Source organism: Chlamydomonas reinhardtii, chromosome 16 (assembly GCF_000002595.2).
Source record: "Chlamydomonas reinhardtii strain CC-503 cw92 mt+ chromosome 16, whole genome shotgun sequence".
NCBI classification, from domain to species: Eukaryota; Viridiplantae; Chlorophyta; class Chlorophyceae; order Chlamydomonadales; family Chlamydomonadaceae; genus Chlamydomonas; species Chlamydomonas reinhardtii.
The window spans coordinates 5389428-5411460 of NC_057019.1; the positions used below are offsets into that span (position 1 = coordinate 5389428).

The 22033-nt window shown below is 62.9% G+C and overlaps 2 protein-coding genes across 2 annotated transcripts; both read right to left on the reverse strand.

Annotated features, from left to right (window-relative positions):
- Positions 1 to 408: 408 nt before the first annotated feature.
- On the reverse strand, positions 409 to 11034 carry CHLRE_16g681400v5 (uncharacterized protein). Its single transcript, XM_043071433.1, has 4 exons — positions 10672 to 11034; positions 10176 to 10416; positions 8590 to 8851; positions 409 to 8367 (listed from the first exon to the last, which is right to left on the reverse strand). Exons 1-4 carry the CDS (start codon positions 10770 to 10772, stop codon positions 2654 to 2656), a joined length of 6318 nt encoding a protein of 2105 aa, XP_042916007.1. The 5' UTR covers positions 10773 to 11034; the 3' UTR covers positions 409 to 2653.
- Positions 11035 to 12469: 1435 nt separating this feature from the next.
- Positions 12470 to 21894, reverse strand: CHLRE_16g681351v5 (uncharacterized protein). The gene is made up of 5 exons (XM_043071429.1): positions 21731 to 21894; positions 21491 to 21642; positions 21065 to 21308; positions 20673 to 20919; positions 12470 to 20306 (listed from the first exon to the last, which is right to left on the reverse strand). The coding sequence occupies exons 2-5, from the start codon at positions 21598 to 21600 to the stop codon at positions 15448 to 15450; spliced, it is 5460 nt and encodes a 1819-aa protein (XP_042916008.1). The 5' UTR covers positions 21601 to 21642; positions 21731 to 21894; the 3' UTR covers positions 12470 to 15447.
- Between the last annotated feature and the right edge of the window lie 139 nt (positions 21895 to 22033).

Sequence of the window (22033 nt, forward strand, 5' to 3'; positions counted from 1 at the left end):
CACGGCGCCGCCATCGGCCACATCACTTAGATGCCGCCATGCCGGTTACACTGCCAGCAGGTGAGCAGGCAGCGACGATGCACAGGCCGCGGTCAGGGTCATCTACGCATGTGTAGATGCCGGGTGCCTGAGGCATCTACAAGATACGAGCACTGAATTGCGGGCCAGCAGCTCTAGTCGCTCCGAACCGGCGGACGTCGTGTAGTCGTGCTCCCAAGTTCTACGATGCTGTGCTGTCTGGATATGTGCACCCCAGGTGGTCGAACGCGCCATGCACACTTCATTATGCTGTGATTGTGTTCACGGAAAACCTGCGGAGGAAGTGGCCTGGCGCACCCCACCGCAACTCAGGCTGGCCACAGCAGCTTATGCCTGGCTTGCATTATGCACACTGCACTGATCTATCATTCGGCTTAATGGGTTTTACACATGACGTATCAAAGCACTCCCTAGCCGGTGTCCCACAGCCGCCAAACACCAGCTGCCCAAGGTCCACACCTCCGAACACGCCCGAGGCTTGCGGAACTCAGAATGCTATGTGCCCGAGGTGACGGTCTAGTGCATGAGCAAGGCCGGCGCCACGCACGCTCTCTTAGCACATACAACTCCTGCACGGCAATGATTCAGCCATCGCCTCCACGCATGCTGCCCTTACGGCGATATGCGCTACCAGCATTCTGGCGTGCGTGACTGCCACCTACTGCCGCCGACTGCCTCTGCACCAACCGTTGCCAACACAGCTATGGATGTACCCCCTTACATGCACGCACAAGCTCTGCAGCAGCTACCTCCAAACCTCCCGCACTACCTCCAAATCTACTCGGTAATCCAGATGCTTTTGGCGTGCCACCCATGTACAGCCGTGACAGTCCCATCGGAACCAAGCTCGGGAGGGTGCGGTGACACAGCCAAAGCTTTCCTTCTTGCCCGGTGTCGTGCTATAAATGGAATGCATGGGAAGATCCCCTCGGAAACTCACCGCTCCCTGGTCCGGCTAGTGCTCATCATCTGCGGTGCTACCCATAGTAGGGCCGTCTTGCGGTGGCTCATTTGAACACGCGCAAGACGCTGTGGGCCCACTTCACACAAACACGCAAACAACGACGCCATGTAACAGAACGCAGGCTTCACACACATGTGCGAATATGGATGTAAGCCATTCTTCTACACGCCGAAAGATATTTTCCCATGATTTTCACAAGACTTCAGGCGTCCACAACGGCAATTGTTCTACATGTACAGCCGGAACAACCGAACATGATTCTTTAAGTAACAGAAACGATTTAGTCACGCCAACTGGCAACGGACAACTCTAAAACGTTGCCTTGTTGCAGTTGGCGCGCTTGGGTTCGTACATACAACACACAACCGACACCGCCGACAATGGTGCAAACATTTCAAACGCTGCGCGCTGTCGCTTCAAGGTGCACGCACGTCTTCGCTCCCTCACAAGAAAAGGACCTTCCGCCACTCCTCCGCCGAGTTTATCCAACCCAGGCTTATAAGCTCACATTCTGCATGTTCGGCGATCAACTCAACACCTCCTCGGACAATTTACCGCTCTGCCACTTGTTGCCGCTCGTACGCAGGACGTTGGCACGTATCGGGCACTGTGAGTGGCGTCAACTAAGCCCCACGAAAAGTACACTAGCTGCATAAAGTTTGGTCAGTTAGATCACTAAAATCCCGTACTACTGAACCCACAACGTGCGCTACCCATGTTGCAAAATAAAACAGAACGAATGGCATAAACTCAAACTAGCAAACAACCAGACAGCGTCATTTGCTGCAGACCTACACATGCAGCATTCTCATCAGCACCTGCTGCAGCCAGTCATGCACGGATTGCGTCGATGGCCCCTTCAACCAAGACTGACTCTCTTCACTTCTTACTTCCCGAACTCACACTGTGGGCTCTTCTCACTGCACGGTGGGCTCAAAAACCACTGGCCCCTGCTTTCCCTCCGCGTGTGGTGACATCAGCCGTGCATCATGCGCACTGAGTAATGCATTGCCTGGACCTACATCCTTGTATGAAGCCTAGCTGTCGAAGAGTCACACCCACTCCGTAAGCCCAAACTCATTACTTTTAAATTGTATGTAACGACACCCGCGGCCTTTTCATCTACTCCTGGTCTCGGGGTTAACCGGGGTCCTCAGCCCCCGCCCCCTCGTCCAGGCGCCGCGCCCCACCCGCACGGAGCGACCACCATCGCACCATCCAGGGACGGGACCGCCTTGGCCGTATGCGTGAAGGTGGCGGGGTGTATCGTATATGGGGGCTCATCGGCCGCTGAAGCGGCCTCCCCTCGTCGACGGACTTATCCGGACGGCGTGTGCACAGCTGTCTATCTAGCCATGAGCGCCGCCGCCCTGCTGCACAGCGGCTGCGCCGGGCACGCGCCTGCGTCCTCCTCCTCCACCTCCCCCGCCGCCCTGCTGCACAGCAGCTGCAGCGGCAGCGCCGGCGGCAGCACCTGCCGTCACCTCTTGCGGGCTACCCTTGGATCGATCACGGAGTCTATCTGCACATACTGCACACACAGGCCCCCTACATACGTACTCCATTGCGCTTCTCGGCAGGTTGCCGCGACTGCTGATCCGACTACTCTAACTTAGTTGCCACCTATGCTTATCTTTACCGCTGTTTAGGCTACTGCTGCCCCTGCGGTGGCTGTGAAGGCGGTTGCAGGTGAGGCCCTGCTGCTGGCGCCTGCTGTTGCGTCTGGGACTGATGCGGGTTCAGACCCGGACCAGGGGACATGGGCACCAAGCGTGTGAGGCTCAGCCCTCCACGGCTGCCGTCGCTTCCTCCGCCTGTGCTGACAGCCGTACCCGGCCCCGGGCTGCCAAAGCCACCGCCGAGCCCTACTAGATACTGAGTTGACTGGAGTGGGTGGTGCGCGGGCATCTGCTGCGGGCTGAACTCACCGCGAGGCAGCATTGCAGGGAAGCTGGATGTGCCTTGGCTACTGCTGCTGCCGCCGGGGCCAGGGCGAGGCGCGGCACCAGTCGCCACTGCCGCGGTCCCGTAGAGTGACATCCGCTGTTGCTGCACCGCTGCTCCTGGCGCCCCTCCCGCAACTGCCGCCGCCGCCGCCTGCTGCAGGGCGGCATACTGCTGCGGCAGCGCAGGCAGAGGCGCAGATGTGTGGCTGTTCAGCGTCTGCAGCACGGCGGGCATGTGCTCCAGTGACTGAATGCGATACAAGTTGCCCGTCGATTCCTCTCCCAAGAGCATGCTGCTGCTGCCTCCGATTGCAGCAGCGCTGGCGGTTGATGCGGAGGTGGTACCAGCCAGACCAGCAGCGCCGTAAGCACGTCCGCCCCATGACGGCGGAGCGGCCGCGTCGGCGCCCTGCTGGTGAATGCGGCTGTGCTCCGCGGTGGGACCAGAAGGCTGTGCGCCCTCGGCGGCGGGCCTAGCAGTGCCACCAGAAGCAGCAGATGTGGAGAAGGGCGAGTTGCTTGGCGGGCCAGGCGCCGGCGGAGGCCCCTCCCAGCTCATGCGCGACACGGCTGCTGATGCGACTGCGCGTTGCTCGGCCGCCGTCGTCAGCGGCGACGGCCGACCCTGCTGCCCCACAACGCCCGCCGCAGCTGTCGGCATGTCCACAGGTAAAACTGGAGCCGAGCCAAGCAACATGCTTGGTTGCAGCGTCTGGGCTGGCGGTGGCTGCTGTAGTGGCGGAAGTTGCTGTGACTGCTGGTGCTCGTGCTGCTGCTGCTGCTGCTGCGGGGTCAGTGCCTGGTATGAGAAGTGGCCGGCTGCAGACGCCGCAGACATCATGGAGCCAGCGCCCGCGGCGGACGGTGGTGGTGCCGCCACTGCTGCGAACAGCAGGGCCGGTGCAGCGCCCAGTGACATGTGCAGGGCCGTGCTGGACGTCGCAGCGGAGGAGCCGTGCGGGCCCGACGCCAGGTCCGGTCGCATGCGCTTGCCCAGTAGGCCTTCGGTCTGCTGCTGCCCCTCAGCCGCCGCCGCTGCCGTTAGCGTGCCGCTCCGGCGGCTGCTGGTGTCGACACCGCTGCCACCCGCAACAGCAGCAGCAGATGACGGCGGCATGGCCCCGCCGACCGGACCGTAGCGCGCCAAGCCCAGCACGGCGCTTGTAGCAGGCTTAGGCGACTGCTGTTGGGCAGTGGCTGACGCGGCGCCGCCGCCAGCAGCGCTGCCTCCGTTACCGCCGGCGGCGACGCCGCTGCCCCTGCCGCTGCCTGCCAGGCGGCGCCCGGCTGACGTGGCGCCTGTGGACGTGCGCTGTGGCGGCTGTAGCAGCTGCTGCAACAGCTCATCGGCTTCATCGTCGCTGGCGCCGTCAATGACTGTGGCAAGGCTGCTTCGGGCGTCACCGCCACCGTCACCGTGATCGCCGCCGCCGGTTCCGGCAGAGCTGCGTGCCGCAGCCGCAGCCGCAGGCGCCACTGCCTGTGACCCGCCCAGCATGCTGGCCTGCTGCTGGCTAGGGCTGGCAGCTCGCAGGCTCATGCTTTGACTCCTGCGGCCACCGCCCGACATACTGCTGCGCATCCGCCCGCCCAGCCGGCCGCCGGTCACTCCCGCAGCGCCCAGCGTGAGGGCGCTGCTGGTGGCGGCTGCGGCGGCTGCGGCGACCGCGACGTGGTCAGCAGCGTCGTCGTCAGCAGCCGCCTCGGCGTCCGCGCGAAAGCGCGAGCCGCTGCCAACACTGCCCGCCGGCGCAGACCATCGCGCGACGCCCGCGGCAAGCTCCAGATCTCGGTCCGTCATCACAGTCTCAGCAGGCTCTCTTCCGATATCTGGTCGCATGGAGTCAGACATGCGCGCGTACGTGGTTGCGGTGGTTCCGATCGCCGAAGCAGTGCCAGCAACGCCGCCGGCAGCAGCGCGGGCGAACGCGCTGCCGGGTGGGACACTAGGGGGGATCACGGGAGCAAGCAGCTTTCCCGACCCGCCTGCAGAGCTGGTGGGAGCGCTGCCCGCTACAGCAGCAGCCGCGGCGGCGGTGCCACCCTCGCTGGCGGCGGTGCTTCCACCGCCGTCCTCCGTGCGCCGCGTTGCAGTGGTCGCAGCTGCCGCCGCTGCCGAGGCCACGGCGTGCATGCGTTCAAACATGGAGGCGCCGGCATCATGGCCGCCGCCCGCACCCGCGTCCGGGACGCCCACCAGCGCCGCAACCGCCGCAGCGGTAGCTGCCGCCGCTGCGGCAGCCGCAGCCTCTGCGGCCCACTGCGCCGTCAGAATACTCAGACCTGCAAAGCTGCCGCTGGTGCCGCCGCTGCCTGGCTCACGGGCCGCAGCTACTCGCCCACCGCTGCCGCGGTCAGCGGAAGCCACCTCCTGCTGCTGTGCGGGGGCATCGCCACCAGCAGCAGTAGCAGCAGCAGCATGCTGCTGCTGCTGCACGCCGCCAAAGCCAACTGCTGCAGTGCCCTCGCGGGTTCCAGCGAGTTCGGTAGAGCCGCCGCCCCAGCTTGTGGCCATAGCAGCCGGAGCAGCAGAAGAAGTCACTGTTGCAACCGGCGGCGGCGGCGGACCGCCGTGGTCGCTGGAAGCCACCGGCCGCACCGCGCCTCTTCCCGCTGCCATGAGCCGTGGCCGCTGTGGGCTGCGCAGGTGGGCGGCCAGCGGGGCCAGCGCAGGAGCCATAGTGGTACCGCTGCCGTTGTAGGTGGTGCGCGCAGCCCTAGCGCTGCTGCCTCCAACCGCTGTGGGTGCTGCTTCAGCAGTAATGCCTGCTGCAGCCGTTGAGCCGCCGCTGCCGACCAGCACGTTGTAGGACGCCGCGCGAGGCATGCCGCCGCCGCGGCCTGCCGTGTAGCTTGCGGTACGCGGGCGAACCGCGGGTGGGATAGGCACGTCCGCCATCAAGGCTGACGCGATAGACGGGACTCGCACAAGCGTTGCTTGTGGCTGCGGCTGCAGCTGCTGCATTTCCTGGTGTGGAACGAAAGGGTGCGGCGGCGCCGCCGCCCCTGCCAGCCACGCCGCGCCGACATGCGGTTGATGCAGTTGGTGGGCGATCGCAAAGCCTTCAGCAGTAGTCAGCTGCTGCTGCTGCTGGTGCTGCTGGTGCACCGCCGGTGCACCTGCTGGGGCGGCCACGGTCCATGGCGGCGGCGCGGCAGTAGCGCCCTGTTGCAGCTGCTGCAGCTGCTGCCAGACCGTCTGTTGCTGAGGCGGCAGCAAGGATGGCGCCTGCGGCTGCTCCTGCAGCAACTGCGCATCCTGCTGATGCGCTTGCTGCTGCGATAGCTGCTGCGGCGGTAGTTGTGGCGGCGGCAGCTGCGGCAGCGCTGGCACAGCTATGGGCAGCGGCGCGAACAGCTGCGGCACCGGCAGCATCTGTTGTTGGCCGTTGTTGTTGCTACTGCTACTACTGCTGCTGTTGTAGCTGGCCGGTTGGGGACGTATGAACGGCGAGACCTGCGCGACGTCGGCGCCCCCGGCGGCAGCTGCAGCAGTCACACCGCCTTCATCACCTGCTGCCGCGCCAGCAGCATCTGCCGACTCACTGCCTCCCACACCTGCAATACCGCCGCCACCGCCCGGGCCCGTCACAGCAGCCGCAGCGAGCGCCGCCTCTCCGGCCAGCGCCTCTGCATCCACCGCCACCGCCGCGGAAACGTCCCCAGCTGCCGCCGGCCCAGCTGCAGCCTCTGCAGACGTAGGACCCAGCAGGTGCAGAGCGTCCAGGCCAATCTCAGCATCCCAGGACGACACAGGCCCACACGGCGTGCCCGCGCCGGCCGCCGTGGCAGGGGCGGCGGTGCTCACCAGCAGTGCCGGTGAGCTCTGCGCGAACGCCGGAAGTGCTGCGAAATTGTGCGCCTGGGCGAATCCCTGCTGCCCGCTCTGTGGGGCGCTGCTGCTGGCACCGTCGCCGCCACCCAGCTCGCCGAAAGTTGTCTGCTGCTCTAGCGGCGGCGGTGCTGCAGCCGGTGGCACTGCTCCCGCCGCAGCCGCCCACGAGCTGCTGCCGTCGAAGGCCACAATCTGGCCTGGCAGGAACGGCGGCGGTGCTGCAGCGGACGGCGGCGCCGCGGATGCCGCAACAACCCAGGGCGGACTGCTGCCGCCGGCGGCAGCAGCAGGGCCGCCGGGCGGGATGCCACTCATTGAGGCAGCATGTGGCGGCAGCAGTAGCACGTCCTGCTGCGGCACTACGGGTACTGGAGCAGGCGATGAGGATGGAAGCATCAACGGCGGCGGCGGAGCACCAGAGGCCAGCATGCCGCCGACAGGTTGGTAGCCCGGCGGCGGAGCGGTGGCGGTGGTGGCGACTGCAGCGGCGGGCAGTGGTGCCGCATCAAGTACTACTGAGCCCAGCAGGCCGCTGCCACTGCCGCCGAAATCGGACGACAATGGATGCGCGGCCGGGCCGCCGCCGCTGTTGGCAGCACTGAATAGCGCCGCCTGGCGCAGAGCTTCAGTGGTGGACCACACGAGCGCTTCGGCCGCAGTCGTCTGGGGTTGTTGCTGTGGCTGGGGCTGCAAGTGATGCATTGGCGGCGGCACCTCTGGCGGCGGAGGAGGCGTTGCCGCCTGCTGCTGCAAGTGTGGCGCTTGGAGCTGCTGCTCGGGTGCCTGCCAAGGGGAGACCGCAGCCGTGATGGCAGCCGCAGTATACTGCGCCGCGGCGACGACAGCGACACACGCCTCCTCCGCAGCTGCAGCTGCGAAAGGGCGCCCTTCGGGCCCCGCTAGCCCTGCGCCAGCCACTGCTGTAGCAGGTGCAAATCCTTGCGACGCATGCATGTCGTCCGCCGCTCTCCATTGCTGCTGCCCAGCCCCGGACAGGGCATCAGAGGCAGAGTGCATGGCCGCCGGGGGAGTTTGATTCTCTTGTAGCTCCTGTCGCTGCTGCTGGTCGTACTGCTGCTGGTCGTACTGCTGCTGGCCGTACTGCTGCTGGCCGTACTGCTGCTGGCCGTACTGCTGCTGGTCGTACTGCTGCTGCAGCCAACCGTAGTCCGCGTGAGCCGCCTGATGCTCGTCCTGTTGCTGACCCTGCAGCTGCTGCATTGCCGCCAGCTCCATGGGTGCATGATCCTGCGGAGGCAGCTGAGACACGTGATGGTACTGCTGCGGCTGCTGCTGCTGCTGCATGTACGCCGAGTACTGCTGTTGCGACACCAGCAGCGGCGGCTGCAGCGGCGGCATGGGCGGCGGCGCCGCAGCAGGGATGCCGAGGCCTGCTGCCGCCCCCGCCATCAGTTGGGTTGGCAGCAGCGGCGGCGGCGCGGGTAGCGGCGGCGGCAAAAATGCCGGCAGCGGCGCCACGCCCTCAGGCATGCTGCGCAGCTGAGCGCCGGGAGCGGGCGGAGTCCTCGAAAAGTGCACTCCACACAGCGGCAGCAGCACTGTTGAGTGATGCCGCTTGGAGTCTGTTGTATAGGTTAACAATGGATATCACGTGCATTTAATTACCCCAAATGTTGTTTTTTGGCACAGCACGTAAAACAGCAGCAGTCAGCAGTGCAAGTTGGCGTGCAACACGAACAACTTATTACAGCGGCGATCGATCGCTTTTTATAATATCCAGACTACCGCTGCCGCAAGCAACGCCAGTCAACAGCTGCATGAGCAAAACTTATTATAAAACGCACCTGTGTGGTACTTGATCGTCCAGACCGTTGTGTTCGGGTCGTAGCTAACGACCGACGCCGCACGCCAGGCGCCGGCCGGCTGCTTGGGCCCTGCAGCCGCGGTAGCTGCCGCTGCTGTCTGCCGCTGGCTGGGCGGCGGCGGCAGTCCGGGATCGTTGTCGTCGCTGTCGATTGAGAACCAGTAGATGGAGACCTGGCGCCGCATCAGGCCCGCACCGCCCATGTGAGCGGATGCGGCGCGCAGCCATGACCGCAGCGGAACCTGCAGGCATCCGGTGGTCAAGAAAGTAGCGAATTGAGCTGCTCAGCTAGCTATGGACCACGAAGTGTCATCATGGATGAGGAGCGAGGTGTAGTGATGGTGCCTAGTGATCGTTTGGTACGGGAGGAGTGGAGCGTCTTATGGGAGCAAGCCTACTAGAGCCGACGGCGATGCAGGCGGCACGCCCCTGGGGTCCATAGCTAGCAGGGTAGGTGGTCGCATTTCACTTTATTTACTACTGGCTTGTGAACTGTGTCGGCAGGTCCCTCAGTTTTGTAATAACCGATCAATGCAATCATGGATGGACCACGCCAAGTTACGGGCAACCGCTCCACCCGCAACCGGCGGACAATTACCCGGAATTATTACTTATACTTATGGGACAATTATGCCATCTGGGGATGAGCTAACGGTGTTCCTAGACACTTTCCTGCACTAGCGGCTGCGCAGCCGACCTCTGTTGCCGGACAGGTAGGCCTGCCTAGGGTGGGACGCCGCTCCCAGCAAAGTTACCAGGCATTAATGAATAGTTACCGGACAATGCTGTAAGGTTACAGGATAATTGTGAAAAGTTACCGGACTATTGCTTGAGTCACTGCCCGTGCAATCGCCGTTACCGGACAATGCTGAAAGTTTACCGGGCCTTAGTTTACTGGACAAAATGTACGGTTACACATTGATAATGCCCCGGAAGCTAGGTCACGGTATGTCCGGTAAGAACCGCCCCTGCAGTCCTGGGGTGGGTCTTGCCAGCAGAGTGGGAATGCTGGTCATCAGATACCGTAGTCACACTTGCAATAAAGTAAGGTGGCATGCTGCAGCTACCCAGCCTTACTGACGCAGTACATCAATTGTGTTAGTTGCCCGTACACGCGCGCAGCGGAGAACGTGTGCTTTTTATGCATGCACCGATCAGGAAGGGCGGCTTGGTCGTCGACCCACCCGCCGCATGCATGCACTTGATATACAGGTCATCGGTGGCCGCCGATATTAGATAGGTCGGTGTCAGCGGCCGCCTAGTTAGCTAGCTGACATCATGGTCCATGAGCTAGCGTATCCTAACCGCCGTGTGCTAATGCGTCACCAGCATACACGATAAGTTTCTGAACGTAATTCATATCATGCATGGATGGTCAGCAGGAGTGCGTGCGCGCACGTGTGGAGCCCACCCGGCATCCGTCCTTGCTTGCTGGCTGTCCTGACCATAGTTCGCAAAGTTTTGCTTGCTTTCCTTACAGCACAAGGTCATCATGTATGCTCAATACAGCAAAGAATACATACAGTACCTAATTGTTCTTGGCAGACAGACTTGGAAGGAACTCACCAGCGGCGCCACTTCGGTTGCCTGCTGCTGCCGCACCGCCACTATATCCAGGGCTGTGGCGAGGTCGCCTGCGCCGCACGCCACTCCCGACACGTGCTCGATCCATCGGTCCAGGCTCAGCACGGTGCCCCCATCTCGGTGTAGCCGATCAAGAGGCCGCACCGTGCAGCCAGCGCAGAGGCAGGAGACGAAGACGCTGCCTGGAGCTGCAGACGTTGACGTGAGCACGCGGCATACGCTCCTGCGATAGCAGCGGCGGCGAAAGTTGCGTAAACAATCACCAGCGAAGACAACATGAAGCTATTAGAAGGGTGGAGCTGCAGTTGATGGCCAGCAAAATGCAGACCCGGGCAGTGCTGCGGCGTGTGGTTGTGGTTGCGCGGGCCCCAAGGCTACCCAAAAATATCTAGTGTCTCGGAAATTCCGACAGGAACAATGCAGCATTGTCGAGCTATTTAACCTAGTGCCTTAAGCCATGCTTGCTTGATTGGCTTACCCTTGACAGCAGAGCTCCGTCGGCACGCGCGGCAACAGCGCATGCGCGCCAAGCAGGCTCGCCGGCACCTCGCCGCCCTCCTCGACCAGGCCGTCCAACATTCAATATGATAGACCGCTACTACTTGCCATCGGTTCAACCTCCGGAAGCCGTGCAGGCCGCAACGAGTTCAACGAAAGAAGATATTGCCCCCCCTATTCCGACCACCGAACCGGACGCTTTGCAGCGACAGTCAATCGTATAGTGAAGCCAATGTATGCAGTTAATGTTATCCATGCTGGGAAGTCAAAGGGCCGTGGGCGCGCGCTGCATTTTCATGATGGCGCTTCCTCGCGTTGAATAAATTACACGAGCCAATAAAGCAGTTAGACTGCATCCATAATATATCAAGGTGAGGTCAAAAACAGGGCTTTCCAAGGAGATTGGGTCGTACGCGTATCTTAACGGCAGCAACGGTTCGCCGGGGCGCTATCGGCCGCCGAAGCGGCCTCCCTCGTCGACGAACTTCAATTCTGGACGGCATATAGAAATCAATATAGCCATATGCGCCGCCATCCTGCTGCACAGCGGCTGCGCCGGGCACGCGCCTGCGTCCTCGCCCGTGTTCTCGCTGCAAGCGGCAGCGCCAGCAGCGTCAGCACCTTCCGGCACCGCCGCTCGCAGTGCTGCGCCGGGCGCGGCCTGCGTCCTCTTCCACCAACTATTATGAGACAGTGGGTGACAGGCTGGGTGACAGGCTTACACGCATTGTGCAGGCATGGCGTGCGGGCAGCAGGGAGCAGCGTCCGCTGCGGAGTCTTGCGCCGCATGGCACTGCATGTATGGCTGGGTGCGCGTGCCGCAACCATTCGGGCGCATCGGGCAGTGGCTGCTGACAAAGATCGTACCATACCCCCAGGGGGGTAGGACACAAAGTGCCAGACCCCGTGCCCCAAAATCCCCCGAGAGCCCCCATGAGGGGATGACCGACCCCCCAACGGACAACACCTTGTTGTTTAGGGGTTAAGAGTCCTCCATTAAATATCAAGTGATGCCAGCCGACTGCTCTTGACGAGCGCTATCACGCTGTGCCATCGGCGGTCCTGTTCCGAGACACGCGGGGTGCTATCCATGGAAATCCCCTCGACCCTGCCCACCCCGCTTTTAAGCATCTCTCCGCCATGTGATGTGTGGACAGCATGCATCGGCAGCCTTGTTTACCATTATCTTTGCACCGTTTGAAAGCCTCGCTATGACTGTGCGCACACAATACGACATGTGCATGTAGCATGTTCACAGTTTTAAGCATTTGGTAAGATTCTGAGCTCTCCACTTCACCTGCCGCCCCGTCCCAGTTTGCCGCCCTTTCTGGCGCCACCAGCTGCCATGTAGCTTATCTACATCTGCACCACGCACTGGCGTGAACGGCCTGCCGAGCGGTCGTCCTGGCCAGTATAGGCGTATAGCGTGGCACGGTGTGTGGCAGCATTTATGGCTGCCTGGTTTGTTGCCCGCTGCGCTAACTTGTGCTCAGTAACTTCAGTTGAAACTTGACAGCGGGGTGGCGTGGCTGGGCGCATGGCGGGCGGTTCATATACAAACCAACCCCGGCTATGTCCGGGAGATGAGGTAGACGCTTGCGGCCTCAGAGCCTCAGACGAGAGACGTCCATGCGCCAGGCCCACGCACGACCCTTATCGCACTTAGTTTGAACGCATGCTGGCAGTGGTGTACTCCACCTGCACGGGCCAGCACGGGCGCTCGGCCACAACCTTGTATGTGGTGCTGAGTTAGGCTCACGTGCTTTAGGGGCAGGTTCAAGTTTCCGGACTTACAGAGGATTGAAGACGGCAGGTTTTTGGGTTGTTGGCACGTGCCAGTCTGCCGCAAGACCCAGTCTACAGCACGCCACTGGCCACGCACCCACGTCCCATGAAATCAACTTTTCAAGCATCTACACACACGGACGTGTACCGTAAGCACCCGCTCGCCACTGCTTGCAAGAAATATAAATAAATACAGCGACCGCGGCCTTTTCATCGTCTCCTGGTCTATCTCGGGGGTAACCAGGGTCCTCAGCCCCCTCCATCCCGCCCCCGTCCAGGCGCCGCGCCCCACCCGCACGGAGCGGCCACCATCCAGTGACGGACCGCCTTCGCCCTATGCACTTAGACCTTTGGTGCCGGTGGCACGGGGAATGGGGGCTATCGGACGCCAAAGCGGCCTCCCCTCCTCGACAGACTACAAATACGGCAACCAATGCTCTCTCCCGCCCGACACGCTAGCTGGTCCCCTGGCGCTCAGCATTATTACCCCACTTGCCTCCAGCGTTCCATGAAGTGCCCTGCCCTGCAGGCAGCCTCACACCAAGTCTACCGATGGCGTAGTTATTCCATGTATGGTGCTCTTGGTAGTTTTGCCACACCTGCCTGTCACCAAAAATTCATGTGAGCCCTGTAGCGTCAGCTGTCGAGAGTGCGTACATGTAAGCACCCGGACAATTAATGCGCCCCACAAGCAATCATCAATGTCAAAACCCGCTACCCTTGACCAGCGGCTTACGAGTATGGCCTGGCTAGCCTGGCCTACTATGCAGCTCCCCCCTCACTTTGCAGCGCTCAGACGGCGGCGGGACATCCTCTTATCAACTACTAACAGACGATCCCCTCATCTCCAACACTCATCTCATTCAGGCCAGCGTCGTCCAACAGCAGTCCGCTTCTCCGTGGGCAACAAGACCTTGGACCTTATTTGCAGCATTGACTTAAAGGCTGCGGCAGCCGTGTGTCGGGCCCGGGTCAAAGGTAGACCCACGAGGTAGACCCCCAGCCACGACAAACCGCCTGACCAAGGCAGACTTGGATCCTGAAACTCGAGAGCTTTGGGCATTCCGCGCGCGCAAGCGCGCGCGTGCCCAACATACGCCCATCCATCTACCTCTGCAAACAGTCTGACTCCTCACTACCGGTAACCCGACACACACACGCACGAAATTTGAATCCGTAGTCCATGCAGGCTGCAGGTTTTGTGCTCCGTACACGTCGCACAGCCTTGAAACGGCTAGCGATACGTCGGTTATAAGTGGAAGATGGGCTAGGCAACGCAGCGACTGGCGTTACGTCTGCGGCCAGGTGACATTCACGTGTGTAATGAAACGCACTCCATATGCATACCACCATCATGCCTAAAGTTAGAAGTCGACGCACGCCATTCACTGCATACAAGCTCGTTCCCGCCTTGCGCGGACCCTACGCAACAGCCACGCACATGCAAGCATCCCAAGTACGTACTGAAATACCCCCGCTCTCGTTCCACTTGCTTACATAATCTCTGCCTTTACCACGCGCACTCAGCTGCGACAAATTATGTTTTGCCCCATGCCGAAGGAATAATCCAGGGAAATGCAAGTTAAAGAAATGCAAGGACAGATTCACATACCCCATCATCATATTTGTTCGCAAACCCGAAGCCCAGCAGGGCGTAGTTTTCATGCAGACAACATACATCCTGCATTGCCTGTGCAGGGCATCGTGTGCGGTTCAGGACGGCAGCACGAGTGATCCGGAGGCCCTACTGTAGCGTACTGCTGGAAAATGTACGGCCAGCAGCTGTACTTAGGTTCCGATCAAGTGTTCTGTAACAACGCCGCAGCAATCGACACCCACATACGCGCAGCACTCTAAGTAAAGGACACCAGTCGTGCCAATGCGCCTGTCTGCTGTGTTCCGCCAAGCACCTTCATGCACCTTCCTTGATCCTCCAAATCCTGCTGCTGTGTTTTAAGGCGTCCACTCGTCAATGCGTAACGTCCAGCCACTACTGCGCGCTAGGCCTCGCATAAGAAAACATGACGCACTCTTTCGACTCTTTCCGGCGGTATCTCTTACCAGTGCAGCACTCAATACAGGGACACTTAATCGCACTTCGTTAAAGGTCTTGGCCTCGCATGTATGCCTTTCTTCCAAGCACTCAAGTGGACAGAATAGACAGAGCAGGTTGTGGAAGCAGCAGCTAGCCCGTAAACTCTCGCAGTCGCACGTGCACGACACATGCGGGAGGCAGGCTGCGTACATGGAAATCTCAACCAACCGCATCAAAGCCTGGTGTGTTTCGATAGCTGAGCTACTGCATAATCTTCTCCTGGTCTCGAGGTTAACTGTGGTCCTCAGCCACCCCCAGGCGCCGTATCCCACCCGCATGGAGCGGCCACCCCCCCCCCCGGTGATGACGGGGCCACCTTCGCCCTATGCGTTTAGGCACTTGGTGTCGGTGTCGGTGTCGGTGTCGGTGCGTGTCGGTGTCGGTGTATGGGGGCTACCGGCCGCTGAAGTGGCCTCCCCTCGCCGACGGACACGCTGTCCACCTAGCCATATACGCCGCCACCCTGCTGCTGCAAGCGGCTGCGCCGGCGGGGGCTCGCCCATGTCCTCGTCCCCCACCTCCACCGCTGCCCTGTCGCACAGCTGCTGCAGCGGCAGCGCCGGCGACAGCACCTGCCGCTAGCTACCTCTGGCTGCGCTACTGCCAGCAGCAGCAGGAGTAGAAGGAGCAGCGGGGCGAGCGGTGGGGTTAGCTCCATCCATACGTTGCGGCTACTGCATGCATATATACGCTCATACGCGTACTGCAACCAAAGAAGCCCGCACACCCGCCTACATACGGTGCGCCCGTTGGCACGCCCTCGCTCCTTGGCACATCATCATGCACTTGTCGGTGTCGCGGTGCTGCTGACTGGCGCCTCGCGCCCGCCCCACCACCGGTGGTCCCCCGTATCGCAATCTTACTCGCGCAACTGAACTACTGCTGCGGAGGAGGCTGCTGTGGCTCCTGAGGCTGCTGTGGCGGCGGCAGGGCACCTGGAGTGGCAAGCGATGGTGAAGCGGGCGCCACCAACCGCGACAAGCTCAAACGGCCGGCACCGGAAGCGCCTCCACTGCCTGCTGGCGCAAGCGCTGTTGGGGCCGCGCCGGCCCCAGTTCCTCCTAGGCCTGTTGGTGTTTGCTGCTGGTGTCGGTGGTGCTGCTGGTGCAGCGACATCATCAGGGTCATTGCCTGGCGGGAGGCAAGCGCAGCACCGCTGCTGGCATAATGGATCCCGACACCGCCGGGGCCGCTGTGGTATGCGCCGCCGGCCAAGCCAGCTGCACCAGGCAGTTGCGGCGCCGCACTTGCGGTTGCATAGTACGGCTGTTGGTGTTGCTGTGACAGATTCCCCTGCTGCTGCATTCCTGCCCCCGCCGCCGGCAGCAGCAGCGTAGGGGATGGCGAGGGCGTGTGGAGGTTCAAGGACTGGATGGCTGGGTGGTCGAGCGACTGGATGCGGTGCAAGCTGAGCAAGGCGTCATCTCCCCAGCAGGAGCTATTGCCAGCAGTGGATGTTGGGACCGCCGCTAGCCCCGCTGCTAGCCCCACTGCTCCTGTTGCTGCTGCTGGCAGTAGCGCAGCCCGTGACTCCTCACGTGTGCGCTTGTGGCCCGGCGAGGGAAGAGGCATCGGGCCGCCCGCACCTGACAGCTGGTAAAGCAATCCGTTGGAGCTCCCGCTTGCCACGTCAGCACGCGCACCCGCCACAGCCGCGCCGCCGCCACCGGCTGCTGCAGCTGCCGCCTGGGCGGCGGCAGACGGAGCTACAGGCCCGCCGCCGCCGCCGGCCATGTACGCGTCAGCCCAGCCGCTGTCTAGCACATGCGACGGCATAGCGGAAGCGCCGGAGACCTGGCGGGCCGCGAGCGCCGCAGCTGACATGCCAACACCAGCCGCACCGCTGCTGCTAATAAGAAGCGAACTTCGTCCGGTGCTGGCCGCGCCTGACTCGCTCTGCAGCGCAGCGGCGTTGGCTGCGGCGGCTGACGCTGCACTGCTACTGCCGGCAACGCTTGCGCTCATGCCAATCAGCACGCTTCCGCTGCCACTGGCGCCACCGTACAGCAGCGGGCGCGCCGCCGCTGTGTATGCGGTGGACGGCGGGGCAGCTGTGCCGCCGCCCGAAGCGACGTTCAGCTCGCTCGGCATTACACCCTCCCAGTCCATCACAGACGGGGGCGCGGTGTGAACGTCTCGGTCCGGCAGCGGCGACGGCAACCCCAGGCCCAGTCCCATTGCCAGAAGGCCCATCGGCGGCGGCGCAAAGGCCGCAAGAAAGGGACGGGGTTGCAGCAGCAGCCCTGCTACTTGCTGGCTGCCCCCGCCGCTGCGTGCAACAGGAGCTGTAGGCGCCGTCGGCTCAGTCGCAGCCGCTGCGGCCGGAGGCGGACGCGCACGCTTTCCCACCGAGCCCTCCTCTTGCTGCGGCGATGTGTCGTCTCTGTTTCCCTCCTCGTCTACCAGGTCTTCCTCATCCGTCGTGCCGAGCGGCATGCCCACGCCCAGGCCGCCCTGGCCGCTGCCGCCGCCGCCAGACCCTACTACGGCGGCGCCGCAGCTCACGGAGCGAGGCGGCCCCACACGCGTAAGCCCCACGCGGGGCTCATTGGTTGTTGAAGGAGCGCAGCCGTTGCCACCGGGGATGGCATAGGTGCCGCCGCCCGCTACGCCGGGCACAGCGGCACCAGCAGTGAGAGCTCCGCGTCGCCCAGCAGCAGCAATAGTAGCAACAGCAGCAGCTACAGCGCCTTCTGCGCTGCCGCCCATGCCAGCACCAGCGGCGCCTCTGCCCGCCAGCAAGCTCTGGCCAATACCCTGGTGCATGCTGGCATCGCCGCCGTCACCAGCACCAGCAGCGTCTGCTGTGAGGGATTGCAGCTGCTGGTGCTGGCTGAGCCCGGCTGGGATATCGTCAAGCGGGTGCTGCTGCAAGAGCTGCGCCAGCAGTTCGTCGGCTTCTTCGTCGCTGTCGCTGTCTCCCATCATCATAAGGCTGCCCAGCACGTCTTCAGCATCGGTGCCGGCAGCAGCACCCGCGCCGGCACCCGCTCGGTTGCTGTACACGGCGCGGCCGTCGGCATCCCTCGCCACTGCCACTTGCGCACCAGTGGCAGTGTTGAGTGCAAGCTGCCGCAGGTTCTGCACCTGCCAGTTTCCGCGGCCGCGCACTCCGCCGCCGTCGCCGCAGAAGCTCAGCACGCGGCTGCCAAAGCCGGAGCCGCCAGTGGCTAGCGCGCTGGCGCCGGTCGTGTGTCCGGCGGCTGCAGAATCCATTGCATCCGGTGCCAAGTCCCCAACCGGAGCCGACCAACGCGCCGCAGCTGCCGCGGCCTCTAAGTCCTGCTGTGTCATAGCCGCAGGCTCCCGGATGTCGTAGCCTGAGCGCATGCAGCCGTAGAAGGGCACGTAGGTAGTCTGATGCGCCGAAGCGCTGAACAGAGCGCCTGTGGGAGCGGCGGCACCGACGTGAACAGCTGCTGCGTCGCCCGCGGCAGCGGCAGCGCCGGCGGCGGCCCCACTTATCAGTGCATTCGTCAAAGGATTGGACCGCGGCTGCATACCGCCAGCGGCGCCAACAGCCGGCGGCGCGTCGCTGCTGCCGCCGGCGGCCGCAGTTGTAACGCCGCGGCTGCTGAAGTGTAATGCGGCATTCGCTGGTGTGGCAGTGGCGTGGTGGCCGGCATGCGGTAGTGCGCCACCTCCCTGTTGCTGACCGGCGCTGGTTGCAGCCGCAGCCGCAGCCGCAGCCGTGGAGGCCGCGTCCCGTGCCCAGCTGCTTGTCATGAGTACGCCGGGCCCTGGGGTGCCACCACTGCCGCTGCCCATCTCAGCCGCAACCGCGATGCCGACGTTCCTGCCGGCGTCGCTAGGAGTTGCAAGAAGCGACGATGCTCTTCTGCCGCCGAAACCGAGCGCCAGAACGCCTGGGCCGGCCCCAAGGCCACCACTGCTGACTGCGCTTGCGCTCGGACCACTGCTCACACCACCTGTCGCCATTGAAGCCTGCTGCGCCATGTCTTGTGCCGTTGTGGCTGCGGCCGTGGCACCGGAGATGACGCTGTAAGACGCCGTGCGGAGTATGCCGCCGCCGCCAGAGCCCGCCATGCCCGGGCCGCTGGTGTGGCTGCTGGTGCGCGGGCGCACCGCTGGAGGCATTGGCACGTCAGGAACGGACATCACTGACGCGGTCGACGGCTGGCGTTGCAGCTGCTGCAGAGACGGCGGCGGCGGCACCGACTGCTGCGGCAGCTGGTGGACCATCAACGGCCCAGGCCAGATGGCGGCTGCGGAGCCTGCGGGCTGCTGAGCGTTGTAGGTGAACGCTCCTGTCTGCTGTTGCTGTGGTGGAGCATACACACCTGCGGCGACAGCGGCCGCCCATGGGTTAAACATGGCTCCACTCTGAAGCAACTGCTCATATGAGCTGAACTGCTGCTGTGCCTGCTGCGGTCCTTGCGTGGCTGCTGCCGCTGCTGGCTGCTGCGGCTGCTGGTGCAGGTGCTGGTGCTGCAAGCTGTGTTGGTGCGGCGGCAGCGGCAACTGCTGCTGCTGGTACTCCTGGCCCGGGAGGCTACTGCCGCCGCTGTTCAGCCCCATCAGGCCTAAGCTGCCGGCGCCTGAGGGCATCGCAGCCATGGCGAACGTTGTCATTTGGTGACCCAAGAGCCTGCTGCTGCTGCCGGCCCGGGCTACGTTCACACCAGCAGCGCTGTGGCCACCAGCACCAGCACCAGTAGTTGCGGCGTCTGCGCTACTGCCATCTAGCCCCAGAGCGCCAACGCCCACGACGTGCGCTGCTCCTGCAGCTTCGTTGCCCACAGCAGCAGCGGAGGTGGTCGCGCTGCCGGGCCCCAGCGCACCAGCGTTTCCGGCGGATGCAGTCGCGCCCACCACGGCAGGGGCACTCTGCGCGAAGCAAGGCAGCAGTGCCAACAGCTGCTGGTTGGGACCTGGACCGCTGCCTTCAGGAGCGCTGGCGAGGCCAGAATCCACCGGCGGGTGTGGTGCTGTGCCAGCACCAGCATCGACTGTCTGATGCGCGTCCGTCCTTTCAGCTGCCCGTGCGAGAGGTGCCATGACGGGGCCAGGAGCGCCGGTGCCACCGCCGCCATCGTCTGCAGGCACGCTTTGGGGCCCGCTTGCTGCAGATTGCAGCGCCGCCTGACGCAAGGCCTCTGTGGTAGACCATACGAGCGCTTCTGTTGCCCCTGATGACTGCGCAGCTCTGACACCCGCGGCGCCGCCAGGGTTGGCAGCGAATGCGGTGCTGCGCTCAGCAGCAGCCGCGGGGGTGGCATTACTGCCGTGATGATGAGCCACAGATGCCGCTGGCAGGCCTGACGACGACATGTTGTCTTGCTGCTGTACAGCAGCATCTGCACCTGATTGGCGGCTCGGAGCCCAGCTCGGCAACACGCCGCCGCCAGGCCCTGCTGCTGTGGGGCGACCATCGGCGGCATGGCCCGGCGCGGGCGTCGCCGCCGCGCCGTACAGCTGTTGCTGCTGCTGTTGCTGCAGGTGGGCTACAGCCGCCGGCGCTTGTGGCTGCTGCTGGTGGTGATGTGGCTGTTGCTGCGCGGCATACGCGGAAGGCATATGCCATGGCGACGCGGTGGCAGGGAAGTGCAGACCACCGTCCTGCTCCTCCGCCGCTGCGGGCAGCAGCAGGACTGCCGGCAGCGGCCCCACGCCCTCAGGCATGCACCGTGGCCGGGCGCCGGGAGCGGGCGGGTTCCGCGCGAAATGCACCCCACACAACGGCAGCAGCACCGTCGAGTGGTGTCGCTTGGAGTCTGCAACGTTTTCATGAGGGGACAGCAGCAAGCATTTGGGTCAGGCGGGGCCTGATAAGGTGCGTGCGTGAACCGGTGCTGATGAGATAGAATGGTTGGCGGCAGTGCGTACAAAGCCGGCGGGATGGAGAGAGCTTATCTATCAATTTGTCCAAAATTTACTGCAGAAAACTAAGTGGCGCTTTCCAGGCACGACTAGATAGCGCAAGTAAGTGTATAACTTCAAACCGCCGATCGGCGCGCGTGCAACAATCCCCTTCGTTCATTTTATCTTCAGGCACAGAACGCACCATACCAGGCAATGTTCCCGAGACCGCTGTTACGTACCATACATCCATAGCAGCTACACGAGCAAGCTGAACACACCTGTGTGGTACTTGATCGTCCAGACCGTTGTGTTCGGGTCGTAGCTAACGACCGACGCCGCACGCCAGGCGCCGGCCGGCTGCTTGGGTCCTGCAGCCGCCGTCTGCCGCTGGCTGGGCGGCGGCGGCAGTCCGGGATCGTTGTCGTCGCTGTCGATTGAGAACCAGTAGATGGAGACCTGGCGCCGCATCAGGCCCGCACCGCCCATGTGAGCGGATGCGGCGCGCAGCCACGACCGCAGCGGAACCTGGCGATGCGTGGGTGGCGTACAAGCACTCTGAAGTTTGCGCTAGGGGTGGGAGCCCTCGCTTGATATGCGCTAGTTATCAAAACTGATGATCATCATCCAATGCACGCACTATCGAGCTACATACTGCAACTAACGCCCTCACCAGTGACGCCGCTCCGCCAGTCGCCTGCTGCTGCCGCACCGCCACTATATCCAGGGCTGTGGCGAGGTCGCCTGCGCCGCACGCCACTCCCGACACGTGCTCGATCCATCGGTCCAGGCTCAGCACGGTGCCCCCATCTCGGTGTAGCAGATCAAGCGGCCGCACCGTGCAGCCAGCGCAGAGGCAGGAGACGAAGATGCTGCCTGGAGCTGCAGACGTTGACGTGAGCACGCGGCATGCGCTCCTGCAGTTTGAGACATGAGGTCCGGGTCAGACGTTGAATTAAGAAACGGCCGCCAGATGACAGCAGCGCTGATGACTGAAACTCGCGGCGGGTGCGTGGCGGCAGCAGCAACAGCAGGAAAAGCTCCCCAGCAACCCACCGTGCTACTACCGTAGGCACGGCACGTGGAGCCCAGCACTTACGTATTAAGGCTAAGCTCCGTTGGCGAAAGTGGCAAATACGTGCCCGCGTTCAGGAGCGCAGGCGGAAGAGACGGCGCACTTTGCGCTGACGGGGCAGCAATTGTTGCCATAAATGTCCGCAGCAACACCACGCTGCATCCCCTGTCAACGACCTGCGAATAAAGCAATTAACAGGCTGTCGTGAGCGCGTCCCATTCACCAGAGGTCTACGAGCGTCGACGGAAGAATGCCAGCACTCACCTTCGCTGCTATCCCTGAGACGCGCGATCCACATCCTTTACAAAACCATTACGTCTGGAAGTAGCAGAGACGAACGCAATTGGATTTCAGGAAGGTTAAAGGCCGCGCGGTGCCTTCCGCAGCCCTTGCAGGTTGAGGCTAGCTTAAATCGATAGGCAGAAATGTATTATAATGCTGTATGGCTATTTTGAGTGAAGATTTGCTAAAGGCGGGTTTGATTGCGTTTTGGTGGTTGTGATACGCAATCCAGTCCCCAACACTCAGCGGCGCACGGTCCAGAGCGGGAGGTCTTTCTCAAATGCC